Source organism: Callithrix jacchus, chromosome 22, assembly GCF_049354715.1.
Source record: "Callithrix jacchus isolate 240 chromosome 22, calJac240_pri, whole genome shotgun sequence".
Lineage (NCBI taxonomy): Eukaryota > Metazoa > Chordata > Mammalia > Primates > Cebidae > Callithrix > Callithrix jacchus.
In genome coordinates, this window is record NC_133523.1 from 18,860,210 (window position 1) to 18,888,072 (window position 27,863).

Sequence of the window (27,863 nt, forward strand, 5' to 3'; positions counted from 1 at the left end):
TCCACTCACCTCAGCCTTCCAAAGTGCTGGGATTACAGGCATGAGCCACCACGCCCAGCAGGACCCTAGATCTTTTTGTTTGGCATGAGGCTCAGTCACCAGGGCCCTTCCCAGAACTGTGCTCAAGGAATACAAAAAAGATCAACTTCTTTTTTTGCGATTGTTTATTGTTTTGAAATAACTAACCTATAGGAGTAAATTGAAATAGAGATTTCTTCCAAACAGAGCTGGATGAACGCCTCAAAGGACTCACATGTATTGTTCCACCACTTGGTGACCATTGTTTGTGCTCAAATTTAATATTTAACATTTCCTTTAGAAACTCCCCTGTTTTGGGGGCTGGGTGCAGTGGCTAATGCCTATAATCCCAGCACTTTGGGAGGCTGAGGTGGGTGGATCATGAGGTCAAGAGATCAAGACCACCCTGGTCAACAAGGTGAAACCCCGTCTCTACTAAAAATACAAAAATTAGCTGGGCATGGTGGTGTCCGCCTGTAGTCCCAGCTACTTGGGAGGCTGAGGCAGGAGAATTGCTTGAACCCAGGAGGCAGAGGTTGCGGTGAGCCAAAATCGTGCCATTGCCCTCCTGTTTTGATGAATTGGCTCTGTCTAGAAAAAGGGAAAGGTGAACCCCTTGGTGATTACACAAACTTCACCTCTTGGGTTCAAGTGATTTTCCTGCCTCAGCCTCCGCAGTAACTGGGACTACAGGTGTGCACCACCATGCCTGGCTAAATTTTTTGTATTTTTAGTAGAAATGGGGTTTCATTATGTTGGCCAGGCTGGTCTTGAACTCCTGACCCCAACTGATCCGCCTACCTTGGCCTCCCAAAATGCTGAAATTACAGGTGTGAGCCATTGTGTCTGGCCCTAAATGATTTCTATGTCCTATAACTGTTTGAAATTAGCTTAAGGTTGTTTCAAATTGAAAAAATAAAATGAATGTAGATTAAAATATAAAAAATTAAAAAATTACAAGAGATTACAAAATATATATCTAAATCTTGAGAGGTCCAAAATGAGAAATTTATTTATAAGGTTTTTTTAAAAAGAAATTTTTTTGTTTCCTCACCCCTTTTTTCTTAATTTTTATTTTTCTGAGTATACCAAGTAGTATTTATAAGGTTTTATTAAAATTACCTTTAGTATTGATAATACACAATTACCAAAGTAAAAGTTGATTTTCTCTTGAACAAAATTTTATGTATTATTAATATGAAAAAAGAGGACTTTCTGTTCACCTTTTGAATACATTAAAATAGAAAGTAAAAAAGATACAGGTAGGGCTCGGTGGCTCACCTGTGGAATCCCAGCACTTCCCAGGCCGAGGCAGGAGGATCACCTGAGATTGGAAGTTTGAGACCAGCCTGACCAACATGGAGAAACCCTGTCTACAAAAGTTCAAAATTCGCCTAGCATGGTGGCACATGCCTATAATGCCAGCTAATGGGGAGGCTGAGGCAGGAGAATCACTTGAACCCGAAAGGCGGACGTTGCAGTTAGCCTAGATTGCGGCACTGCACTCAAGCCTCAAAAAAAAAAAAAAAAAGTTTGAATTTTTTTCATTCTCTGGGGCGGGCCTGGCTAAGCTAAGGGAGGAAGCTCTGCCGGAAAAGGCTGCAGCTAAGGCTGTTTGTTACTCTTTCTTTCACTCAGTCCAGCGTCTGATCACCTCTTCTGTCACTCAGGCCCTGCGGGGGCGGGGCCTTAAGCAGTATCCAGTCGGGGAGGTTGGCTTGGAAACCGTCCAATCAGGCGCGTAGCTGGAGTAAAGAGGGCGGCTTTCGGGTTTGGCGCGGCCTTTGTCCCTCGCTGTAGCGAAAGCTGCAGGTCTCCTCTTCTCTGCTTTGTGTCCGCTGCTCCTAGAGGCCCAGACTCTGCGGCCCTGTGACCTTCAGGCATTGGGAGATCCACAGCTAAGAGGCGGGGAGCCCCTGGAAGCCTACAAATGGTGAGAGTGCCTTCCGACATCCAGAGAAAGGCGAGGGATTGGTTGGAACCGGTGGGGAGCGGCTGTGGTGGGACTCAGGCGTCCCCGCGGTCAGCCCCACAATCTTCCAGGAATTTCTCCCTGCCCAGCTCGGCCTCAGTCCCCTTCAGCCATAAGATGGCGACTGCGCTGACGGGCAGGCGCCAGGGGTCCTGTCTCTTCCCTGCACAGTGACTGCCCTGGCCTGGAGCCCCCTCTAAGCAGCTCGGCACCATTGGCGCCGCGTCTCTCCCACATTGCGCAGGAACCACAGCAGGGTCCTCAGAGCAGAGTTCTGACTCGAGGTGCGAGTTCATGAATGGGAAGGGCTTTTGCCTTTGGGGTTCACAGTTTCTCTTTTCTCATATTAAAAACTTAGGAGACCTGGCATGGTGGCTCACGCCTGTAATCCCAGCATTTTGGGAGGCTGGGGCCAGCGGATCACTTGAGATCAGTGTTAAAACGCGGACGCGGAATGAAAAGACCCCCAAACAGGCTTTGTGTGAGCAGCAAGGCTGTTTAGTCACCCGGGTGCAGGCGGGCTGGGATCGAAAATGGAGTGAGGGGAGGGCGGTGGGAAAGGAGTTGGTTTTGTAGGTTTGGGGTGGGCGGTGGAAAGTTACAGACGTTTCAGTTGGAGGTTGTTTGCAAGCTGGGAGGGGGTCATAGGTTGTGGAGTCACCAGGTTGGCCGAGTTCGGTTATGAAGTCCAATAGCCTTGTCAATTGAGGCCGGAATAAGAAACAATAGAAGAATGTCTGTTTAGTTAGGCGCGCTCCAGGGTTGATCGTTTCTTCCAGGAACTCACCTAAGGGGTACCTGCAGGTCTGTTCATGGCTCGGTCAGACCTTATAGTCAGGAGTTGTTAGGTGAACTAAATTCCTCTTCAAAGACTCAGCTTCTTGGTCTTAAGTTGTAAAAGTCAACCCTACCCCTTTTTCTTCCCCTTTCTCTTTTTCTAGCAAAATCGAGCGTTTACCCTATTTGAAAAAAGTTTTGGTTTAAGCCAAGCAGGATCAGTTTAGATTGTGCTGTCCAACCCCAGCCAATAGGGGAACGACCAAAAAAAAAAAATAAATAAAATAAACTTTCATAGGGTTTGAAACCCCTTGCTGGCTGGGCGCGATGGCTGACACCCATCCCAGCACTTTGGGAGGCTGAGGCAGGCGGATCACAAGGTCAATAGTTCTAGATCAGCCTGGCCAACATGGTGAAACCACATCTCTACTAAAAATAGAAAAATACAACCTCTGTCTTTTGGCTTCAAGCGATTCTCCTGCCTAAGCCTCCCGAGTAGCTAGAATTGCAGGCATGCACCATCACGCCCCACCAATTTTGTGCTTTTAGTAGAGACAGGGTTTCTCCATGTTGGTCAGACTGGTCTTGAACTCCCAACCTCAGGTGATCCCCCTGCCTCCCCTTCCCAAAATGCTGGGATTACAGGCTTGAGCCACCGCACCTGGCCAGCAGGAGGTTATTAAAGTCTCAGGTTTCTCTGAAAAGCCTCCCCTGCAGTTGTCCCAGCCTGCTCACCCCAGTCATGGAAGGAGCCTTTATTCTGAGAGAAGCTGCAGAGCGTTGGAAAGCTGGGGTCTCACAGGCAAATGCAGTTAAGATTAAGATGAGCCGGGCGCGGTGGCTCAAGGCTGTAATCCCAGCACTTTGGGAGGCCAAGGTGGGTGGATCATGAGGTCAAAAGATCGAGACCATCCTGGTCAACATAGTGAAACCCCGTCTCTACTAAAAATACAAAAAATTAGCTGGGCATGGTGGCGCGTGCCTGTAATCCCAGCTACTCAGGAGACTGAGGCAGGAGAATTGCCTGAACCCAAGAGGCGGAGGTTGCGGTGAGCCGAGATCGCCGCCATTGGACTCCAGCCTGGGTAGCAAGACGAAACTGTCTCAAAAAAAAAAAAAAAAGATTAAGATGAAAGGAATCTGGGAGGGTTTTACTGATGATGAAGTTGTTATTGTTTTGAGGCATTTTTTAGATTATGTAAAATAAAACATTAAGTTTATGTAAAAAAAAAATGAATTCAAAAATGTATTGCAACAGGAGAAAGTGCCAACTAACTATAAGATAATAGACTCCTTTTTCTTGCAGCTGCCACTACAGAATTCCCATCCACTCACAAAGACACACACTAGACATTGACGTGTGCACAGTCCTCCCAGGACTAGGCACCATTTTTAGGAACTTTATGGCCTCTTTGATCATAGTGTTTGCTGCTGAGAACCCACAAGTATCTGCAAGTCTCCTGGCATATCCCCACCTTCAGACACTGAATCTGCAGCAGCAAGCGGTTTTTCCCATCCACCTGAGGTTCTGGACCTCCTGTTCATCATCTCATCTGCCTGCAGGCAAACAAATCAATCAGAGAACAGCCCCACCTGGCCCACTATCTGTGGCAAAAATCAGTCCTTTCACCTACATTCACCTTCACCCAGAATTTTTTTTTTTTTCTTGTAGCTTTTATTTTTGGTTCAGGGTACACATGTGGGTTTTTATTCAGCTAAAATCATGTCATGGGGGTTTGGTGTGTAGAGTATCTTGTCACTGAGGTAACACTCATAGCACCAAACAGGTATGTTTTCCGATCCTCTTAGTCCTCACAGCCTCCTTGCACCCAGGCTAATTTTGTATTTTTTTTTTTTTTTTTTTGAGACGAAATTTTGCTCTTATTACCCAGGCTGGAGTACAATGGCGCGATCTCGGCTCACTGCAAGCTCTGCCTCTTGGGTTCAGGCAATTCTCCTGCCTCAGCCTCCTGAGTAGCTGGGATTACCCTCAACTAGGCCTCAGTGTCTGTTGTTCTTCTCTTTGTGTGTTCATGTGTTTTTATTATTTAGCTCTGATAAATAATAACATCCATTTAGTTGTCTGCTTCTGCATTAGTTTTCTTAGTTTTGTTTTGAGATGGAGTTGTGCTCTTTTTGCCCAAGGCTGGAGTGCAATCCTGGAATATCTGCCCACTGCAACTTCCACCTTCTGGGTTCAAGAAATTCTCCTGCCTCGGAATCTTGGGTAGCTGGGATTACCACGCTTGGTTAATTTTGGATTTTTATATATTTATTTATTTGGGTTTATTTATTTATTTATTTTTGAGGTGGAGTTTCATTCTTGTTGCCCAGGCTGGAGTTCAGTGGCGCAATCTTGGCTCACAGCAACCTCTGCTTTTAAGGTTCAAGTGATTCTCCTGCCTCAGCCTCCCAAGTAGCTGGGATTACAGACATGCACCACCATACCCAACTATTTCTTTTTATTTTTAGTAGAGATGGGGTTACTCCATGTTGGTCAGGCTGGTTTCAAACTTCTGACCTCGGGTGATCCACCCAGCTTGGCCTCCCAAAATGTTGGGATTTACAAGCGTGAGCCACTGCACCCGGTCTAATTTTGTATTTTTACTGGAGAAGGGGTTACTCCATATTGGTCTGGCTGGTCTCAAACTCCCGACATCATGTGACCCGCCTGCCTCAGCCTCCGAAAGTGGTGGAATCACAGGCATGAGCCCTTGCACCCAGGCTAATTTTGTATTTTTTTTTTTTTTTTTTGAGACGAAATTTTGCTCTTATTACCCAGGCTGGAGTACAATGGCGCGATCTCGGCTCACTGCAAGCTCTGCCTCTTGGGTTCAGGCAATTCTCCTGCCTCAGCCTCCTGAGTAGCTGGGATTACAGCACGCGCCACCGTGCCCAGCTAATTTTTTGTATTTTTAGTAGAGATAGGGTTTCACCATGTTGACCAGGATGATCTCGATCTCTTGACCTTGTGATCTACCCGCCTCGGCCTCCCAAAGTGCTGGGATTACAGGCTTGAGCCACCGCACCCAGCCTCTGCATTAGTTTTCTAATAATGGTCGCCAGCTTCATTGACTTTATTGCAAAAGACATTATTATTATTATTTTTTTAATGGCCACAGAGTATTCCATGATATTTATGGACCATATTTTTTTCTTTACTAAATCTTTCAATTTATTTTTGGAGACAATGTCTCACTTACTGTCCAGGCTAGGGTACCTGGCATGATATTGGTTTCTTTAGACTCAGCCTCCCCAGCTCAAGCAATTCTCTCCTACATCATTATCCCAGTAACTGGGTCCACATGTGTGCGTTACTATGCCCGGCCAGTTTTTTGTTTTGTTTTTTGTATTTTTTGTGGAGACCAGATTTTCTCATGTTGCCTAGGCTGGTCTCAAAATTCTAAGCGCAGGCAATCCACCTGCCTCAGCCTCCCAAACTGCTGGGATTCCAGGCATGAGCCACCACATCTGACCATACCATATTTTCTTCATCCAGTCTACAACTGATAGACATTTAGGGCCTGTCCACGTCTTTGCTACTGTGAATAGTGTTGCAATGAAAATACATGTGGACGTGTCTTTATAATAATGAAATAACATGTATTTGTTTGGGTATATACAGAACTATGAGCTTCGTATGTCAAAGGATAATTCTCTTTTTAGTTCTATCAGGAATCACTACAATGCTTTTTTGTTGTTGTCGTTGTGTGTGTGTGTGTGTGTGTGTGTGAGTGTGTGTGTGTGTTTGAGACTGAGTTTTGCTCTTGTTGCCCAGGCTGGAGTTCAATGGCACACTATCGGCTCACTGCAACCTCCACCTCAGAGGTTCAAGAAATTCTCCTGCCTTAGCCTCCAGATTAGCTGGAATGACAGGCATATGCTACCACCCGCCAGCTAATACTGTATTTTTAGTAGAGTTGGGGTCTCTCCATATCGGTCAGGCTGGTCTCGAGCTCCAACCTCTGCCTCAGCCTTCAAAAGTGCTGAAATTACAGGCGTGAGTCACAATACCTGACCCACACTGCTTTTTGCACTTCTTCAACTAATTTAGACTCCCAGCAACAGAGTATAAGCATTCTTTTTTCTCTTCAACCTTGTCAGCATCTGTTATTTTTTTGACTTTTTTTTTTTTTTTTAACACGGGGTTTCACCGTGTTGGTCAGGCTGGTCTTGAACTCCCGACCTCGGTGATCCGCACGCCTTGGCGTCCAAAGTGCTTGGATTACAGGCGTGAGCCACCACGCAAGAACGGCTAATTTTAAAAAGTCAAAAAATGGCCGGGTCTGGTGGCTCACGCCTGTAATCCAAGCACTTTGGACGCCAAGGCGTGCGGATCACCGAGGTCGGGAGTTCAAGACCAGCCTGACCAACACGGTGAAACCCCGTCTTAAAAAAAAAAGCCGGCGCAGTGGCTCACGCCTGTAATCCCAGCACATTGGGAGGCCGAGGCGGGTAGATCACAAGGTCAAGAGATCAAGACCATCCTGGTCAACATGGTGAAACCCCGTCTCTACTAAAAATACAAAAAATTAGCTGGACACGGTAGCGCTCACTTATAATCCCAACTACTCAGGAGGCTGAGGCAGGAGAATTGCCTCAACCCAGGAGGTGGAGGTTGCGGTGAGCCGAGATCGCGCCATTGCACTCCAGCCTGGGTAACGATAGCGAGACTCCGTCTCAAAAAAAAATAGCCATTCTGACTTGGTGAGGTGGTATCTCATTGTGTTTTTTTCTTTTTAAATTCCTTTAATGATGAGCGATGATCATTTTTTTTTTCATATGCTGTTAGCCACATCCACGTCTTCTATTGAAAAGCATCTATTCATATTATTGCCTTAAGTCAAAGTAAAAATTCCTTTCATGGCTACTTGGTAAAAATATGTGTGTGTGTGTTTTTCAGGAACCATTGGGGTTTAGGGATGTGGCCATAGAATTCTCTCTGGAGGAGTGGCATTGCCTGGACACTGTACAGCGGAATCTATATTGGGATGTGATGTTGGAAAACTACAGAAACCTGGTCTTTCTTGGTAAGCATAACTTGAATACACAAGGCCAGGCATGGTGGCTCAAGCCTGTAATCCCAGCACTTTGGGAGGCCGAGATGGGTGGATCACGAGGTCAAGAGTTTGAGACCATCCTGGTCAACATGGTGAAACCCCATCTCTACTAAAAATACAAAAAAAAATTAGCTGGGTATGGTAGAATATTTTATTATATCCTCTCTGAGCACCTTACTAGCTTGTAAGTGGAGAATATGAACCAGATTCATGTTTTTTATTTTTAACTAATACAGGTATTTTTGTTTCTAACCCAGATCTGACCACCGCGCCTGGCTAGATGATTACTTATTAAAAGTTTCTCATTAGAATCTCATATTTGTTACTAAACTGTAGATTCTCTAAAATTTTACTTCACCGTGCATGGAAATGATTCAAAATACCTGTATCTGATGAGTACACAGTAACAGTTAAATATTGCAGTTACCTACATAATTTGGGGGTTTTTTTTTTGTTTGTTTTGTTTTGTTTTTTTACGATGCAGTTACCCTCTGTCACCCAGGCTGGAGTGCAGTGGTGCAATCTTGGCTCACTGCAACCTCCACCTCTTCCTGGATTCAAGAAATTTTCATGCCTTAGCCTCCTAAGTAGCTGAGATTATAGGCATGTGCAACCATGCCTGGCTAATTTTTGTATTTTTAAAGAGACTGGCTTTTGCCATGTTGTCCAGGCTTGTCTTGAACTCCTGACCTCAGGTAATTTGCCCTCCTCAGCCTCCCAAAGTGTTGGGATTACAGGTGTGAACCAGCGCACCTGGCCTGAGTGTCGGTTTCCTAGCCTCAGTTTATTGCGTCTGTTGGTTTTACTTAAGAATTCTATTTTTAGACAATTTGCAATTCTGTTTGTACACTTTAAGTCAATTTGAGGTTTAATTAAGAGATAAATTATGCATGTCTATCACAATCAGGTTACATATGTTTGTGTGTTTATCTTCAAATATGACTCCAATTTTGGATATGGCTTAATTTATATTCTTTCTTAGCTGATTTTCAATTGATGGTAGTTTTATCTTGTCTAAGTGAGTAGTCATGGCGATAGTCCGATTTTCACCATGTGTGTAACTATGAATATATATATATTCATAGTTATGAATATATATATATATTCATAGTTATGAATATATATATATATTCATAGTTATGAATATATATATATATATATATATTTATTGAGAGAAATGCTTGTGTGATTTGAGGGTAATTTCCAGGTTGAGCACAGTGGCTCACGCCTGTAATCCCAGCACTTTCAGAGGCCGACTCAGATGGGTCACCTGAGGTCGGTTATTTGCGACCAGTCTGACCAACATGGAGAAACCCCATCTCTACAAAAAATACAAAAATTAGCTGGGCGTGGTGGTGCATGGCTGTAATCCCAGCTACTTGGGAGTCTGAGGCAGGAGATTCACTTGAATTCGGGAGGGGGAGGTTGCAGTCTGCCATGACATTGCACTCCAGCCTGGGCAGCGAAAGCAAAATTCGATCTCCGAAACAAAACAAAACAAAAAGGTAATTTTAAAAAAGATGTATAATTCTGGGTTTGTTTATTTTTTTTAGTTTTTCTTTAAAAACATTGTTTATGAACACATAACATAAAATGTACCATTTTAAGTCTGTTGAAGTGTACATTTGAAGATGAGGCGTAATTGTGGCTTTCATCTTTAATCCCAGGATTTTTCAAGGCCAAAACAGGATTCCCGGAGCCGAAAGGTTTGAGACCACCCTGGGCAACATATGGAGACCCCTCTCTATAAAAAAATGTAGTATTAGCAAGGCAAGGTGGTGTGCCACTGTGGTCCCAGCTACTTGGGAGATTAGTGGGGATTCAAAATTGTGCCACTATACTCCAGCTTTGGCGCGAAAGAGAGACACTCTGTTTCAAAAAGAAAAAAAAAACTGTTCATTTCAGGCATGTTAAGTATATTCAAATTGTTATGCAGAAAACTTCTAAGAAAACTTTGCATCTTGTAAAACTAAAACTTAACACCCATTAAGAAACAAGTGCTCATATTACCCTCTCTCCAGCGCTTGACAGACAAACCTTCTACTTTCTGTTTTTATAATTCTGACTACTTAAGATATCATATATAAATAGAGTCATACAGTATTCATAATTTTGTTACTGGATTAATTCACGTGACATAGTATTCTCAAGGTTCGTCTTAAAATATGACAAGATTTTCCTTTTTAAGGTAGAATAATATTCCATTGTACATATATCTGACATCTTTTAAAATCTTTACGGATTGAGAGACATATGGGTTGCTTCAGCCTTTTGGCTTTTGTGAATACTGCTAAAATAAACATGAATTTTCAAATATGTCTTCCACATCCTGTGTTGCTTTTTTTTTTTCCTTGAGATGGAGTCTTGCTCTGTCACCCAGGCTGGAATGCATTGATGTGCACTGAATTTTTTTTAAAAATGTATACTGGCTATTCATTTTTTTTTTTTTCCCCAGATAACATCTCACTGTGTTGCCCAGGCTGGAATGCAGTGATGCAATGTTGGCTCACTGCAACCTCTGCCTCCTGGGTTTCAGTGATTCTCCTCCCTCAGCCTCCCAAGTAGTCAGGATTACAGGCACCTGCCACCGTGCCCTGCTGATTTTTTGTATTTTTAGTAGAGACAGGTTTCACCATGATGGTGAAAGCTCCTGACCTCATGGTCTGCCTGCCTTGGCCTCCCAACATGGTGGGATTACAGGCCTGAGCCATGGTGCCTGGGTATAGTGGCATTCTAATGGGTGTGAGTGATTTTCTTTGTCCTTGTGTTTTTTGAAATTATTATTTCTCCACAAATTTCTTACTGTGTGTTTCTTCAAATCCTTTTTTCAGTTTGTGTAATTAATGTTTTTTTTTTTTGAGATGGAGTTTTGCTCTTGTTACCCAGGCTGGAGTGCAATGGCGAGATCTCGGCTCACCGCAATCTCTGCCTCCTGGGTTCAGGCAGTTCTGCATCAGCCTCCCGAGTAGCTGGGACTGCAGCCATGTACCACCACGCCAAGCAGATTTTTATTTTTTAGTAACAACAACATTTCAAAATACTGGCCTCGCCGATCTTTAGCTCCTGACCGCAGGTGATCTGCCCGCCTCGGCCTCCCAAAGTCCTGGGATTACATGCAGGAGTCGCCACGCCTGGCACATTTTACAAATTCTGTTCCTTTCAGCCTATTTGACTCAATGCTAAAATGAGCCTCTTATAGGCGGCATACTATATGCTTTTTAAAAAGCACTCAGATATTCTATATTTTTTTCTTTATATAATTTTATTTATTTATTTAGACACAGAGTTTTGCACTTGTCCAAGGCTGGAGTACAATGGCATGATCCCAGCTGACTGCAGCCTCCATCTGCCATGTTCAAGTGATTCTCCTGCCTCAACCTCCCAAATAACTGGGATTACTTGTGCCCCCTACCTTGCCCAGCTGATTTCTTGTATTTTTAGTAGAGATGGGGTTTCACCATCATGGCCAGACTGGTCTTGAACTCTTGACCTCAGGTGACCTTCCTGCCTCGTCCTCCTGAAGTTTTAAGATTATAGTTGTGAGTTGTTACTAACAGTTACGTTGTTATTGTTTTATGTTTTTCCAGTAGTTATATTTTTATCATTTCTTGTTTTACTTTTGAATTTTTACTTATTTATTATTATTATTTTTTGAGATGGAGTTTTGCTCTTGTTACCGAGGCTGGAGTGCAATGGCGCGATCTCGGCTCACTGCAATCTCTGCCCCTTGGGTTCCGGCAATTCTCCTGCCTCAGCCTCCTGAGTAGCTGGGATTATAGGCACGCAGCACCACGCCCAGCTAATTTTTTGTTTTTTTATTAGAGACGGGATTTCACCATGTTTACCAGGATGATCTCGATCGCTTGACCTCGTGGTCCACCCGCCTCGGCCTCCCAAAGTGCTGGGATTACAGGCCTGAACCACCGTCCCCGGCCACTCCATTTTTTTTTTTTAAGATGGAGTTTTGCTCTTGTTGTGCAGAGTGGAGTGCAATGGCCAGCTGGGAGTGTAATCCCAGCTACTCAGGAGGCCGAGGCAGGAGAATTGCCTGAACCTAGGAGGCGGAGATTGCGGTGAGCCGAGATCGCTCCATTGCACTTCAGCCTGGGTAACAAGAGCGAAACTGTGTCTCAAAATGGCCCAGTATTGACTCATTGCAACCTCCACCTTTCAGGTTCAAATGATTCTCTTGCCTCAGCCTCCAAAGTAGCTGGGATTACAGATACCCGGCACTATACCCAACTAATTTTTGTATTTTTATTTCTTTTTTAAAAACATCTTTAGTATAAAGATGGGGTTTCACCATGTTGGTTAGGCTGGTCTTGAACCCCCGACCTCAGGTGATCTGCCTGCCTTGGCCTTTAAAGTGCTTGGATTACAGGCATGAGCCACCACGCCCAGCCTGTATTTTTAGTCGATAGGGAGTTGCACTATGTTGACCAGGGTGTTTTCGAACTCACGACCTCAAGTGATCCACCCACCTCGGCCTCCCACAGTGCTGGGATTACAGGCGTGGGCCCAGTCTACATTTCATTACATTGTGCCCTGTCTACATTTCATGTTTTATTTTTGTTTTCCATTTTTATATTTTAGTGTTACATATGTTTTGGTATGCCACATCACACTGGTTGTGTTTTCATTTTTTAGTTTACATTATAAATGTATATGACAATATTTAACTATACAGTTTAAGACACGAGCAAAATTAAATATGAATAAGACATGTCTAATCTCTACTGAAAATATATTTTTATGTTTGTTTGCCTATATAAATATTATATCTGTATTTTTGTGTCACTTGCCTATATATTGTGTAGGTTTGTTGTAACAGGTTTTTTGTTTATTTTGGGGGGGGGGTCTTTTTGCCCAGTTTGGAGTACAATGGCAAGATCTGAGCTCAATGTAATCTCTGCCTTCTGGGTTCAATCAGTTCTCCTGTCTCAGTCTCCCGAGTATTGGGGATTACAAGCATGTGCCACCATGCCCAGCTAATTTTGTATTTTTAGTAGAGACAGGGTTTACCATGTTGGCCAGGCTAGTCTTGAACTCCTGACCTCATGATCTGCTTGCCTTGGTCTCCAAAGTTCTAGGAATACAGGCAAAAGCCACAGCGCCGACCCAGATATTTTCTTAGTAATACCTGGGGATTACATAAAACTTCTAAAAGATCCAAGAATATATTTGAATGTGGTAAATTTAACTTCATTTTCATACAAAAATTCTTCATCAATATATCTGCCTTCAAGTTTGTTGATTTTTCTAATTATATTTTTATATTGTATATTCCTTAACAGATGTTTATAATAATATCTATAGTCTTTGCTTTTAAATTTTAGAGAATAATTAAAATTATATTCTGCACTATTATAATAATGTTAAGTAGGAAATTGTATTTTTTGTGTATGTGCATTATCTTTTCCAGAAAGTTATATATTTTCATATGATTTTGTGTTGTTTTCTTGCTCTACTATTTTCAGTGAAAGAAACTCCTTTCAGCATCTTTGATATATAGAGCATATGCAGTGCCAATATACTTCCTCAGGATTTCTTATTATTTGGTAGCAAAATTTTGCTGATGATATTTTTCCCACCTGAGAACTTTTAAAAAAAATTATAACTTTAACAACATCACACAGTTTCCTTCTGACCTGCAAAGAATTTTTTGATAAATGCACTGGTTACCTCATGAGACTATGCTTATAAATGAAAGATCATGTTCATTTTGCACCTCCCCAAATTTGCTTATCTATCATTTTTGAAATTTCACTAATACATGTGTTTGATATAAATATCTGTGTATCGAATGCAATAGCATGCATGATCTCGGCTTGCCACAACCTTCCCCTCCCATGTTCAAACGATTCTAATGCCTCAGCCTCCCAAGTAGCTGGAACTACAGGCGGGTGCCCCCACACCTGGCGATTTTTTTTTTTTTTTTTTGAGACAGAGTTTCGCTCTTGTTACCCAGGCTGGAGTGCAATGGCACGATCTCGGCTCACCGCAACCTCCGCCTCCTGGGTTCAGGCAATTCTTCTGCCTCAGCCTCCCGAGTAGCTGGGATTATAGGCATGCGCCACCATGCCCAATTAGTTTTTGTATTTTTAATAGAGACGGTGTTTCACCTTGTTGACCAAGATGGTCTCGATCTCTTGACCTCATGATCCACCCACCCTGGCCTCCCAAAGTGCTGGGATTACAGGCTTGAGCCACCGCGCCCGGCCTAATTTTTTGTATCTGTATTTTTCAAAACCGGTTTTCACTGTGTTGGCCAGGATGGTCTCTGTCTCTTAACCTCATGATCTGCCCACCTCGGCCTCCAAAAGAGCTCGGATTAGAAGTGTGAGCCACTGTGCCCAGCCCGTTTTTTTTCTTAAGAAGTTTTTCAATTGTTTTTTGTGTTTTGTGTATCCACTGTTTTTGTTTTTTGCTATTTTAATATTTCTTGTTGTTATCCTCCTTTTTCTGATGTTTGGTAGTTGTCCCTGTTTTTATTTCACTTCGTCAATATTATTCAATTTTATTTATTTATTAGTTTTCTGAATTGGAGACTTTCTGTCACCCAGGCTGGAGTTCAGTGGTGTGATCTAGGCTGACTGCAATTTCCTCCTCTCAGGTTCAAGGCATTGTTTAATCTCAGCCTCCCAACTAGCTGGGAAAAGGTGCCCGCAACTAGCCTGGCTAATTTTACTTATTTTTAGTAAGAGACGAGTTTCACCACATTGACCAGGCTGATTTTGAAATCTAGAGCTCAAATGATCCACCCACCTCTGCCTCTCAAAGTGCTGGGATTACAAGCGTGAACCACCGTGCCCAGCCTATTTTATGTTATATTTGAGATAGTCTTGCTCTGTTTCCCAGGTTGCAGTGCAGTGGTATAATCTCTACTCACTGCAACCTTTCCCTACCGGGTTTAAGGAATTCTCTTGTGTCAGTCTCCCACGTAGCTGGGATTATAGCCACATGCCACCACACCCTGCTAATTTTTGTATTTTTAGTAGACACAGCATTTCACTGTGTTGGCTGGGCTGGTCTCTTTTTTTTTTCTTTTATTGAGATGGACTTTCACTCTTGTTGCTCAGGCTGGAGTGCAGTGGTGTGATCTTCACTCATTGCAACTCCGCCTCCTAGAAGTGATTCTCCTGCCTCAGCCTCCTGAGAAGCTGTGATTAAAGGCATCAACCAGTATGCCCAGCTAAATTTTGTATTTTTAGTAGAAACGGGTGTTTCTATGTTGATCAGTCTGGTCTCAAAGTCCTGACCTCAGGTCATCCGCCTGCCTCAGCCTAAAATGCTGAGATTACACATGTGAGACACTGCACCCGGCCTCAGGCTGGTCTCAAACTCCTGCCTTCACGTTATTTTCCCACCTTGGCCTCCCAGTGTGTTGGGATTCCAGGAATAAGCCAACAAGCCTTGGCTGTTCAATTTCTTTGGAATTTTTTAAATTACTGGTCCAGGCACAGTGGCTCACACCTGTATTCCTAGCACTTTGGGAGGCTGAGGTGAGTGGATCATGAAGTCAGGAGTTCAATACCAGCCTGGCCAAGACAGTGAATCCCCATCTCTACTAAAAATTACAAAAAAAATTAGCCGGTGTTGTGATATGCACTTGTAATCTCAGGTACTTGGGAGGCTGAGATAGGAAAATCACTTGAACCTGGGAGGTAGAGGTTTCAGTGAGCTGGGATCACACCACCGTACACCAGCTTGGGCAACAGAGGAAGACTGTCTCAAAAGAAAAAAAGTACTTTATATGCTTTTTATGGTTGCTTTTGAAAAATTTATACTTTTTTTGATGGGCCATTTTGCATACATTGTAGTGTTTGATTGAGATTTCGACATTAACAAAAACTATCTCTTACAATCTTTATAATACAGTATTGTCTTGGTGTAGTCTGAAAACAATTGTCCTGCCTAGACATTCTAGGAAATTATTTAACATGCTTTTAGGATGTGTCTTATCCAAAATGTTGTGTTTTGTTTTTAGTTAAATTGGCTTATTCATACTTCTTCTTAATAATCAGTCATCACTTGCTACACCCATTTCCTGTTCGGGGGACTGCATTTTCTCTGTTTCTGTATCATTTATTTGCCTTTAGACTCAGTGAACTCAAACTGTCATTCCAATGTATATCATGATTTCTTTCAGCATTTTATGTCATGGGAGACATTAACCAATGTCTACAAAGGCCCCTAGAAGTGAGAAATAAAGATGTATGTGCCAATATATTTCTTTTTTTTTTAAAAAGAAACCAGTAGGGCGATTTAAATTTTTGTGTATGTGTGTGAGTGACATAGTCTCACTCTGTTACCTAAACTGAAGTGCAGTGAAATGATGTTGGCTCACTACAGTCTCTGCCTCCACACTTCAAGCAATTCTCCTGCCTCAGCCCAAATAGCTAGCATTACAGGTACCTGTTACCACACCTGGCTAATTTTTCGTATATTTATGAGATATGGGATTCCACCCAGATGGTCAGGCTAGTCTCAAACTGCTGACTTCAGGTAATTGACATGTCTTATTTATCCCACGTGCTGAGATTACAGGCATAAGACATCATTCCTTTCTGGCAATTTACTTTACTGGTTTTTGATTTGTTTTGTTTTTGTTTTTTTTGTGTTTTTTTTTTTAAAGTCTTACTGTGCCACCCAGGCTGCCTGTGGCATGATCTGAGCTCACTGAAAACTCTGCCTCCCAGGCTCCAGCAATTCTCTGCCTCAGCCTCCTGAGTAGCTGGAATTACAGGTGCCACAAGCACGCCCAGCTAATGTTTTGTATTTTTAGAACAGACGGGATTTCACTATCTTCAACAGGTTGATCATCAACTTCTCACCTTGTGATCCACCCCGTCACCCTCCCAAAGTGCTGGGATTACAGGCATGAGCTCCCGTACCCAGCTGGCAATTTACTTTTAAAGGCACAGTGTTATACTGAAGAGGAGGAGCACCTGTGTTGGGTGTAAGAAACAGACTTTTCTGTTTCTTCTATGTGGCTCTTTGCACTGGGCTCACCTGGGGTCCTTCCCACACTTAACACACTTATAAATATTTTACAAATGGATTTTGGTCAGTATGTTTTTGTTACATTTATACGTCCAGGAAGAAAATGTTAGATTTGTAAAGTGTACTTATCTGAGCCTAGCAATTGAAGTAATATGTTTTTATTGTTTCTTTTAGTTATGCATTCTCATTTTGCCCAAGACCTTTGGCCAGAGCAGGGGATTAAAGATTCTTTCCAAAAAATGATACTGAGAAGATATGAAAAATGTGAACATGACAATTTACAGTTAAATAACCGCTGTGAATGTGTGAATGAGTGTCATATGCAGCAAGCGGTTTATAATGGACTTAACCAAAGTTTGACAAGTACCCAGAGAACAATATTTCAATGTGATAAATATGTGAAAGTCTTTAATAAGTTTTCAAATTCCAACAGACATAAGATAAGACATATTGGAAAAAAATTTTTCACATATATAGAATGTGGCAAAGCTATTATCCGGTCCTTAACCCCTACTACCCATAAGAAAATTCATACTGAAGAGAAACCGTACAGATTTGAAGAACGTGGCAAAGTCTTTAAGCAGTCCTCAAACCTTTCTCAACATAAGATAATTCATACTGCAGAGAAACCCTATAAATGGGAAGAATGTGAAAAAGCCTTTAAGAAGTCTTTTTACGTTACTACACATAAGAGTATTCATACTGGAGAGAAACTCTATAGATGTGAGCAATGTGGCCAAGCTTTTAAGCAATCGGAAACCCTTAGTGCACATAAGAGAATTCACACTGAAGTGAAACCCTACAAATGTGAAGAATGTGGCAAAGAGTTTATGCACTCCTCAAACCTTTCTGCACATAAGAGAATTCATACTGGAGAGAAACCCTACAAATGTCAAGAATGTGGGAAAGCCTTTAGGCGTTCCTCTAACCTTATTAGACATAAGAAAATTCATACTGGAGAGAAACCTTACAGATGTGAAGATTGTGGAAAAGCTTTCAAGCAGGCTGCACACGTTATTGCACATAAGAAAATTCATACTGGAGAGAAACCCTACAGATGTGAAGAATGTGGCAAAGCTTTTACCCGATCTGAAACCCTTACTACACATAAGAAAATTCATACTGGAGACAAACCCTACAGATGTGAAGAATGTGGGAAAGCCTTTACAACTTCCTCTATCCTTAAGAAGCATAAGAAAATTCATACTGGAGAGAAACCCTACAAATGTGAAGACTGTGGAAAAGCTTTCAAGCACACTGCGGACATTATTGCACATACGAAAATTCATACTGGAGAGAAACCCTACAGATGTGAAGAATGTGGAAAAGCCTTTACGCATTCCTCAAACCTTATTAGACATAAGACAATTCATACTGGAGAGAAACCCTACAGATGTGATGATTGTGGAAAAGCTTTTTCCCAATCTGTAAGCCTTAGTACACATAAGAGAGTTCATACTGGAGAGAAACCCTACAGATGTGAAGAATGTGGCAAAGCTTTTACCCAATCTGTAAGCCTTAGTACACATAAGAAAGTTCATACTGGAGAGAAACCCTACAGATGTGAGGTTTGTGGAAAAGCTTTCAAGCAGGCTGCACACGTTATTGTACATATGAAAATTCATACTGGAAAGAAACCCTACAGATGTGAAGAATGTGGGAAAGCCTTTACGAATTCCTCTAGCCTTATTAGACATAAGACAATTCATACTGGAGAGAAACCCTACAAATGTGAAGATTGTGGAAAAGCTTTCAAGCGGGCCGCACACGTCATTGCACATAAGAAAATTCATACTGGAGAGAAACCCTACAGATATGAAGAATCTGGCAAACCTTTTACCCAATCTGTAAGCTTTAGTACACATAAGAAAGTTCATACTGGAGAGAAACCCTACAGATGTGAAGATTGTGGAAAAGCTTTCAAGCAGGCTGAACACGTTATTGTACATATGAAAATTCATACTAGAGAGAAACCCTACAGATGTGAAGAATGTGGGAAAGCCTTTATGCATTCCTCTACCCTTATTAGACATAAGATAATTCATACTGGAGAGAAACCCTACAGATGTGAAGATTGTGGAAAAGCTTTCAAGCGGGCCGCACACGTCATTGCACATAAGAAAATTCATACTGGAGAGAAACCCTACAGATGTGAAGAATGTGGGAAAGCCTTTATGAATTCCTCTAGCCTTATTAGACATAAGACAATTCATACTGGAGAGAAACCCTACAGATGTGAAGATTGTGGAAAAGCTTTCAAGCGGGCCGCACACGTCATTGCACATAAGAAAATTCATACTGGAGAGAAACCCTACAGATGTGAAGAATGTGGGAAAGCCTTTATGAATTCCTCTAGCCTTATTAGACATAAGACAATTCATACTGGAGAGAAACCCTACAGATGTGAAGAATGTGGGAAAGCCTTTATGAATTCTGGTAATCTTACTAAACATAAGAAAGTTCATACTAGAGAGAAACCCTACAGACGTGAAGATTGTAGAAAAGCTTTCAAGCAGGCTGCACATGTTATTGTGCATAAGATAATTCATACTGGAGAGAAACATTACAGATGTGAAGAATGTGGAAAAGCCTTTATGCATTCCTCTAGTCTTATTAAACATAAGACAATTCATACTGGAGAGAAACCCTACAGATGTGAGGATTGTGGAAAAGCTTTCAAGCAGGCCACACGTCATTGCACATAAGAAAATTCATACTGGAGAGGACCCCTGCAGATATGAAGATTGTGGAAAAGCTTTCAAGGAGACTGCACACATTATTGAGCATAGGAGAATTTATACTGAAGAGAAACCCTACAGATGTGAAGAATGTAGAAAAGCCTTTACAAATTCCTCTAGCCTTACTAAACATAAGAAAATTCATACTGGAGAGAAACCCTACAGATGTGAAGATTGTGGAAAAGCTTTTACCCGATCTGAAACCCTTACTACACATAAGAAAATTCATACTGGAGAGAAGCCCTACACATGTGAAAAATGTGGGAAAGCCTTTACAAATTCCTCTAAGCTTAATAAACAAGAAAACTCATACTGAAGAGAAGCCCTACAGATGTGAAGAATGTGGCAAAAACTTTCCTTCATTCTCAAGCCTAGGTAGCCATAATATAATTCATACTGGAAAGAAACCCTATGAATGTAATAAATGTAGGAAAGCCTTTAACCAACTCTCAACTCTTACTAAATATGAGAATTTATATGAAACATAGACCTTCATTACAAATAATTCATAAAGGACAGAAGCCCTTTAAGTGTGAGGAATGTGGTAAACCCTATAACAAGTTGCCTTTTCTCTCTCTTTGAGAGAGTTTCACTCTCATCACCAAGGATGAAGTGCAATGGCAAAATTTTGGCTCACTGCAACCTCTGCCTTCTGAGTTCAAGCCATTCTCTTACCTCAGACTCTTGAGTACCTAGTATTACAGGTTCCCACTGCCACGCCTTGCACATTTATGTATTTTTAGTAGAGATGGGGTTTTGCTGTGTTTGCCACACTGGTCTCCAGATTCTGACCTCAGGTGATCCACCCACCTTGGACTCCTAAAGTACTGGGATTACAGGTGTGAGCCACCACATCCGGTCGCAAATTCTCAATTGTTTTTGTTTGTTTGTTTTTTATTTTCATTCTTTTAAGATGGGATTTCATGATGTTGGTCAGGCTGGTCTTGAACTCCCGACCTCAGGTGATCCACCTGCCTTAGCCTCCAAAGTGCTTGGATTACAGGCGTGAGCCACCACATCTAGCCAAGTTCTCAGTTCTTAAGCGACATGGCATGTTGGGATGCACTCATGTAGGTAGCAGAGATATTTAGGGAAAATATTAGAAATCGTTATAATCAAAAACCTCCCTGGGAGGCTTGGAGGTTTGCATAGTTTGAGAAAGTTCAGGCCAGAGGCAGCCAAACCTTTTTTATATTTAGTTATAAGAAAAACAAATATCTAGGGCATGCAAGGGAGTTTATTTGAGTAGTTTGTTTACTCAGTAACCTTTGATGACTCCAGATGGCCATCTCAAGAGGAGTTCAACCAGGGAGAGTAACTATTAATGGTATTTACTCTCGGTATTGTAACCTGAGCTTTTATCAGTTGTAAAACCACTATTTCAACCATGTTAATTATCCAGTAGCAGGTTCACTTGGAACCTCTGTTATTAAAGCTATACTGAATAAATGTGAGGAGGAACAACTAGAGGTTGTCATGTAGCTATGATAGGTCTCTCTAATTGTGAGCAACTCACGATCCCCTCACCTGATTCTTACATTGTATTCTCTGTTTGAATGTATTCATTTGTTACTGAGTCAGGACCTGCAGTACAGACACCTGGTGGTGACCCGCATGTGAACAATTTCACAATGGCAATAATTTATGCTGAAGAGAAATTCTACAAACCTGAAAGGTGCAACAATGCTTTACCAACACCTCTAACTTTTCTGTGCATAAGAAACAAAACAATTTTTTTTTTTTTCAGACAGAGTTTTGCTCTTGTTACCCAGGCTGGAGTGCAATGGCGCAATCTCGGCTCACCTCAACCTCCGCCTCCTGGGTTCAGGCAATTCTCCTGCCTCAACCTCCTGAGTAGCTGGGTTTACAGGCACGCGCCACCATGCCCAGCTAATTTTTTCTATTTCTAGTAGAGACAGGGTTTCACCATGTTGACCAGGATGGTCTCAATCTCTTGACCTCGTGATCCACCTGCCTCGGCCTCCCAAAGTGCTGGGATTACAGGCTTGAGCCACTGCGCCGGCCAAGAAAAAAATTTATACATTTCTAGTGTGAAACCCTAGAAACGTCCAAAACCTGACAAAGTCTTTATAGGGTTGCCACACTTGATTGTAGGTAAGATAATTCATACTGGCAAAACTCCAAGTGTGAGGGATGTGGCAAAACTTAATCCGTGCTTACACCTTATTTCACAGGAAAGCTATTATGCCTGAGAAAATCCAAACAAATACAGAAAACCTATTCATGCCTACTCATATTATGCAACATAAAAACATTAATAGTTAATAAAAGCATTAAAAATGCAATTACTGTCAAAAATCTTTCATAAAATATGTCTTTAAAGTTAAGAGTATTCTCAGAAGGCCGGGCATGGTGGCTCAAGCCTGTAATCCCAGCACTTTGGGAGGCTGAGGCGGGTGGATCACGAGGTCAAGAGATCGAGACCATCCTGGTCAACATGGTGAAACCCCGTCTCTACTAAAGATACAAAAAATTAGCTGGGCATGGTGGCGCATGCCTGTAGTCCCAGCTACTCGGGAGGCTGAGGCAGGAGAATTGCCTAAACCCAGGAGGCGGAGATTGCGGTGAGCCGAGATCGCGCCATTGCACTCCAGCCTGGGTAACGAGCGAAACTCCGCCTCAAAAAAAAAAAAAGTATTCTCAGAAACGATTACAAATATAAACAGTGTTGTAGTACCTTTAGTTGTGTTACAGATCTCATTGCACACATTTTGTACTAAAGGATAACCTACAGAAGTTGCTCAAGCATTGTTCAAATTCAGTGAATTAGAGAAGAGTCCTGCAAATGTAATGAATTGCGGAATAATTTTTAATTCAAAAGCTACCGCTGGCCCGGGGAGCAGGGGCCAGGTCGAGGCAAGTGCTGCGGGGGCCACCACAGTCACTGACGAGCTGGCCACCAAGTTGAGCCAGTGGCTGCAGTTGGAGGGTGAAGGTGGCGGTGAGGCTTAGTACCAAGTTCCAGGAGTTCTCCAGGAAGCAGATCAAGGACATGGAGAAGATGTTTATGATGCCGGGCGGGATGGCTTCATCGACCTGATGGAGCTAAAGCTCATGATGGAGAAACTTGGGGCCCCCCCAGACCCACCTGGGCCTAAAAAGCATGATCAAGGAGGTGGATGAGGACTTTGACAGCAAGCTGAGCTTCCAGGAGTTCCTCCTGATCTTCTGAAAGGCGGCAGCCAGGGAGCTTGAGGAGGACAGTGCGCTGTGCGTGCTGGCCCACCTCTCCGAGATCAACATCCCCAGTGAGGGCATCGAGGGGGCCAAGACCTTCTTTGAGGCCAAGGTCCAGGCCATCAACGTGTCCAGCCGCTTTAAGGAGGAGATCAAGTCGGAGCAGGAGGAAAGGAAGCATGCGGAGATGAAGCAGCGGAAAGCGGCCTTCAAGGAGCTGCAGTCCACCTTTAAGTAGCGGAGGCTGCAGCTGACCACCTGTCCCGGCCCCACTGTGGTGGGCAAGGGTGGCACATAGGAGGCTGAGCCTGAATCCTTGCCTCTGTCTGTGGGGACCATACTAAAACCCTAAAAATGTCTGTGATCGGAGCAAGTTCAGGGGTCTGAAGGAGGTGGCCCGGCCCCCCCCCTTCTGCTTTTCTCGATGCCGTGACGCAGGCACTGGCTCTCTGCTTGGCCCAGCCCTCCCTGGCAATCCCTGGGAGATCTTGCACCCCTGACTGCCCAGCTGCCTTCTCCAGTGCAGCCCCCGGCCCAGCTCCTGGCCCTGGGTCCTTCCCGGCCCGTTTGCCTGCCCTCCATGCATTCCCATCCCCGCCACCCAGGGACCCCTGCCCTCCTCCAGCAGGCTGCACCGCCCCTGGGACCCCCTGCCAGCCCCTTCCCAGACTGGGAGATAGCAGAAGAGAGAGGATCAGGGCTGCTCCCGCAGACTGGGACCCAAGGGGCTTATTGGAGGCACCAGGGGACCCCTCCCTAGGGTCTTTTCCTCCACCTCTGCCTCTTCTATCTGCTGAAATGGGGTATGGGGTGGGGAGCTTCTTTTCTGGTGAAGGGACCCAGGCCCCCCAGGCTGATTTGGAAACCCCCAGATCTCTGGGGCCCAGCCAGGCAGGGTTTGGGGGCAGCTGTGCCAATCTACCTCACAGGGCCACCCCCTGCCAAGTATGCTGTGCAATCAAAGGGCAGGGAAGATTCTGGGGGTCGGAGACACTGCTCCTTAGCACCCCACCAGAATACCCTAAGGCTCCCAGGGGGCTCTGGAGAGAGGGGTTGGAGGAGGAATTGGCACCTTCCTAGGGAAGGAAACCAGAGTTTCATCTTGATTCTCCCGAGAAACGTCCGAGAAGTGCTTTCCAGTGTGTTTGCATGTGCTGGGCAGTGGACAGTGAGGGCCTATCCAGCCCTCTCCCGCCATCCTTCCCCAAGTGCTGTTCACCGCCTCATCACCAGCGACCTGCCTGTTATGCCCATCCCCTCAAGAAAGCATGGGGACCCCAGCCCCCTGGTGCCCGGCACCAGACAGGTCATGGTCAGGTCCACGCCACCGGCCCCGTTCAGCCACAGCTTCATTCATGTGCCCGTGTGTGGAATCTTGCTGTGTCGTGAAACTGACCAACACTCCAAACAAGTGAGTGGCCCTTGAGGCCACAGTTATAGAACTTTCAGTGTGTGTCATAACTGTGTCACTGCTTGTTAAACTCAACTCTTTATTTTAGTGCAATGCCCCAGGAGTCCTCAAAGCTACACCGACTTGCAGAGGTTTTATTTTTTGGCCTCAGAATCTGCAGAGATCAGGAAGCAGCAAGCCCCTCGCAGCAGCCTCGGCCCCGGATTGCGTTTGCCTTAGTGGATATGTTTATACAGATGAATATAAAAGGTTCTTTTCTTTGGACTTTGTGCTTTTGTTTCTCCCTTCCTCCCCCCCCCCCCAAAAGCTACTTCATTCTGTGGTACGATTATTGTTAACTAAAAGAAGATAAAATTCTAAAAACAAAACAAAATTAAAAACAAAAGCTACAGCTTAGAAAACACCAGAGAATTTATACTAAATTTAATTCAAAGTTAATTCTATATAAATACCAGAATTTATGATAGATAAATAACTAAGGCACTAACATTTCAGATGTTACACTAAATCAGAGTGTTGAGTATGTAAACTCATCTTTGGCTGGGCTTGCCGGCTCATACCTGTAATCCCAGCACTTTCAGAGGCTGAGGCAGGTGGATTGTCTGAGGTCAGGAGTTCAAGACCACCCTGGGTAACATGATGGAAACCAGTCTCTAGTAAAAATAGGAAAATTAGCCAGGCATGCTGGCTCATATCTGGAGGCTAAGTCAGCAGAATCGCTTGAAACTCGGAGGTGGAGGTTGCAGAGACCCAAGATCGTGGCACTGCACTCCAGCCTAGGCAAAGTGAGACTCCCGTTTCAAAGAAAAAAATTTATAAATAAAATCCATACATTTTAGATTCTGAAAAATTACTACTAAATGTTTGTTATACAGTTTTCTTTGAACGTGTGCTCTCTGACTGCCAACATAGTGCCTTTCATTTTTAATTTACATAGAGTTAAATATACACATATTACTCTGAAGATAAACCTTAGCTGTAAGAAAATTATGAAGTGTGTGTGTGAATTGGAGTTTGTACATATTTTAAGAAAAGCGCAATTACTGGAACAAAACATTTTAATAAGGTGACTAATAGAAAACTAAACACCTTGAAAACGCTGAAAGCAAATCTACACTTTCTACTTTGTATTGAATTTACTAATGTAAAATTTTATGAAATATATTTCGGATGCTCCCCAGAACCTGCCTCTTAAAGCACAGGCAACATTGTCTACAGAAATAACACTCTGAAGTACAACAATAAAAGGCCTCTTCAAACAGAAATAAAATTATTATTTTTAACACTTATTTTAATAATTTAAGCAAAATTGAATAATTGGATGTATTTTGAATGTTCTATCTGTGAATGTATAAAATGGTACATAAGGAAAACGGCAGAAAAAATATTTATAATGAGTAAAACCAAAGTAGTTATTGTTTGCAGATTGTATCTTTGTTTATATAGATAACAGTAGCAGAAAGTCTATTTTAAAAGTTTATTCCAGTGGGTTGGCAACATTCTATGATAATTCTCTGGATTCCCATTCTGTTGCACACCTGCTGTGTAATGCTTTCCTTTTTTTTTTTTTTTTTTTGAGACGGAGTTTCGCTCTTGTTACCCAGGCTGGAGTGCAATGGCGCGATCTCGGCTCACCACAACCTCCGCCTCCTGGGTTCAGGCAATTCTCCTGCCTCCGCCTCCTGAGTAACTGGTATTACAGGCACGCGCCACCATGCCCACCTAATTTTTTGTATTTTCAGTAGAGACGGGATTTCACCATGTTGGCCAGGATGGTCTCGATCTCTCGACCTCGTGATCCGCCCACCTCGTCTCCCAATGTTCTGGGATTACGGGCTTGAGCCACCGCGCCCGGCCTAATAGTTAATCATTGTTTCCAGTGGCCACTTATCTTCCCATTCACCTATCTATAGACTTCCTGTCTCCCAGGCGGAGTAGACTGGATGTTCTAATAGCTCACCTGTGTTGGCAGACAAAAGGAAAAAGCCAGGCTTAAATGATGCCTATGACACACTACCTGTCCATCTTTTAGGTAGTTGTACATATGCTCTTTTGCATAACTCTGTTCCCATGAAGGGAACCACAGTCCTCCCCACTGGAATGATAGGCATTTATGGCTGTACAGGCATCAAACCTTAGGGTGACCTGTTTTGGGCTTCCGTTCTCTGTTTTAGCTATTAGTAGGGCTGTTCCATCACCCTGTTAGGAGTTTAATTTCAAAAGTGTTATGCGTAGGGGGCTGTGATGGATTGTAGCAGACATCAGGCTGTCCTTCCCCTGGATTACACAACTTATATTAACAGTATATGAACAGGTTCCCTCTTGTGTCCCTTTCCTTTTTTTTTTTTTGAAACAGAGTTTTGCTCTTGTTACCCAGGCTGGAGTGCAATGGCGCCATCTCAGCTCACTGCAACCTCCGTCTCCTGGGTTCAGGCAATTCTCCTGCCTCAGCCTCCTGAGTACCTGGGATTACAGGCACGCGCCACCATGCCCAGCTAATTTTTTGTATTTTTAGTAGAGACGGGGTTTCACCATGTTGACCAGGATGGTCTTGACCTTTTGACCTCATGATCCACCGGCCTCTGTCTCCCAAAGTGCTGGGATTACAGGCGTGAGCCACCGCTCCCACTCGTCCCTGTACTTTTATAATAACTGTAGAACAAAAGAATGTCTGTAACCTTACGTCCTACCTCAGTAACCTGGTGCACACACTGAGAGCATTCTCCAAAATCAGTTAATGTTCCTACTGTACAAGTCCAAATATTAAGAAGAATAAGTCCCACGATGAACATCCTCATGCTTCAGCCATGCCTAGACCAGCCAGCTTCTGGGATGTGGCAGAGAAGCACAGCTTGTTGTCCCTTCTAAGGTGATTCTGCAGTCATTGTCGGGTGTGGTCTTTCCAAGTTTTACTTGCTGCAGGCTTCATGCAGCTGTGGTGGATCCAGGCTGAGACTCCCTCTTTTATGGCTGTGGGAGTGGTCAGGACCATAGACTGGGGTCCTTTCTACTGTGGCTTCAGAAGGACGGCATTTCAGTCCTTTATTTACCTGCGATTACCTGGTAAGAAAGGGTGAACTGGGGCGAATAAGCTTACAGGGCATCTTTCATTTACCCAGGCTAAAATATCCTGGGTGATTTTTCCTAGTGCTTATAACTGTTGTCCTAGCTCAATCTCTCCCTACTCCTCAGGAGGTTCTGGGAGTGCCACAAGTATGGGAGGGGTCCTATAAGACATATGGGGGAACACTGGGAGTACATCTAATGTTGAATAACATCAAAGGAAGTGCCTGTACCCATTTTAATTCTGTTTCCTGACACATTTTCCCTAAGCTGTCTATCTACTCCACCTTCTCGTTAGAGAAAGTCCTTTACCTCCTGAATTTAACAGTCCTTTTTCTTTGTACAGTGGCCCATGTACTTGAAGAGTCAGAGAAGCATACCGGGAATTATAAATGTTTACAATCTGGCCGGGCGTGGTGGATCCCAGCATTTTGGGAGGCCAAGGTGGGTGGATCACTAGGTTAAGAGATCGAGATCATCCTGGTCAACATGGTGAAACCCCGTCTCTACTAAAAATACAAAAAAGTTAGCTGGGCATGGTGGCACAGCCTATAGTCTCAGCTGCTCGGGAGGCTGAGATAGGAGAATTGCTCGAACCCAGGAGGCGGAGGTTGCGGTGAGCC

General features: G+C 43.3%; 2 protein-coding genes and 1 pseudogene across 3 annotated transcripts in view; all 3 read left to right on the top strand.

Annotated features, from left to right (window-relative positions):
- Positions 1 to 1,798: 1,798 nt before the first annotated feature.
- LOC108590181 (uncharacterized) lies at positions 1,799 to 24,441 on the top strand. Of its 2 annotated transcripts, none has more exons than XM_035285451.3 (3): positions 1,799 to 1,951; positions 7,671 to 7,797; positions 17,005 to 24,441. In XM_035285451.3, the coding sequence occupies exons 1-3, from the start codon at positions 1,949 to 1,951 to the stop codon at positions 19,533 to 19,535; spliced, it is 2,661 nt and encodes an 886-aa protein (XP_035141342.1). In that variant the 5' UTR covers positions 1,799 to 1,948; the 3' UTR covers positions 19,536 to 24,441. The 2 variants fall into 2 exon arrangements, with proteins under 2 accessions (XP_035141342.1, XP_035141343.1); XM_035285452.3 differs by lacking the exon at positions 1,799 to 1,951 and adding an exon at positions 2,089 to 2,274.
- Positions 22,380 to 24,441, top strand: LOC103790848 (EF-hand domain-containing protein D2 pseudogene; annotated as a pseudogene).
- The window catches only part of LOC100405710 (uncharacterized), a 47,495-nt gene continuing 42,245 nt past the window's right edge, over positions 22,614 to 27,863 (top strand). Inside the window, 1 exon segment of the mRNA XM_078361991.1 lies at positions 22,614 to 27,684. The gene's annotated coding sequence lies outside the window, so the exon portion shown is untranslated.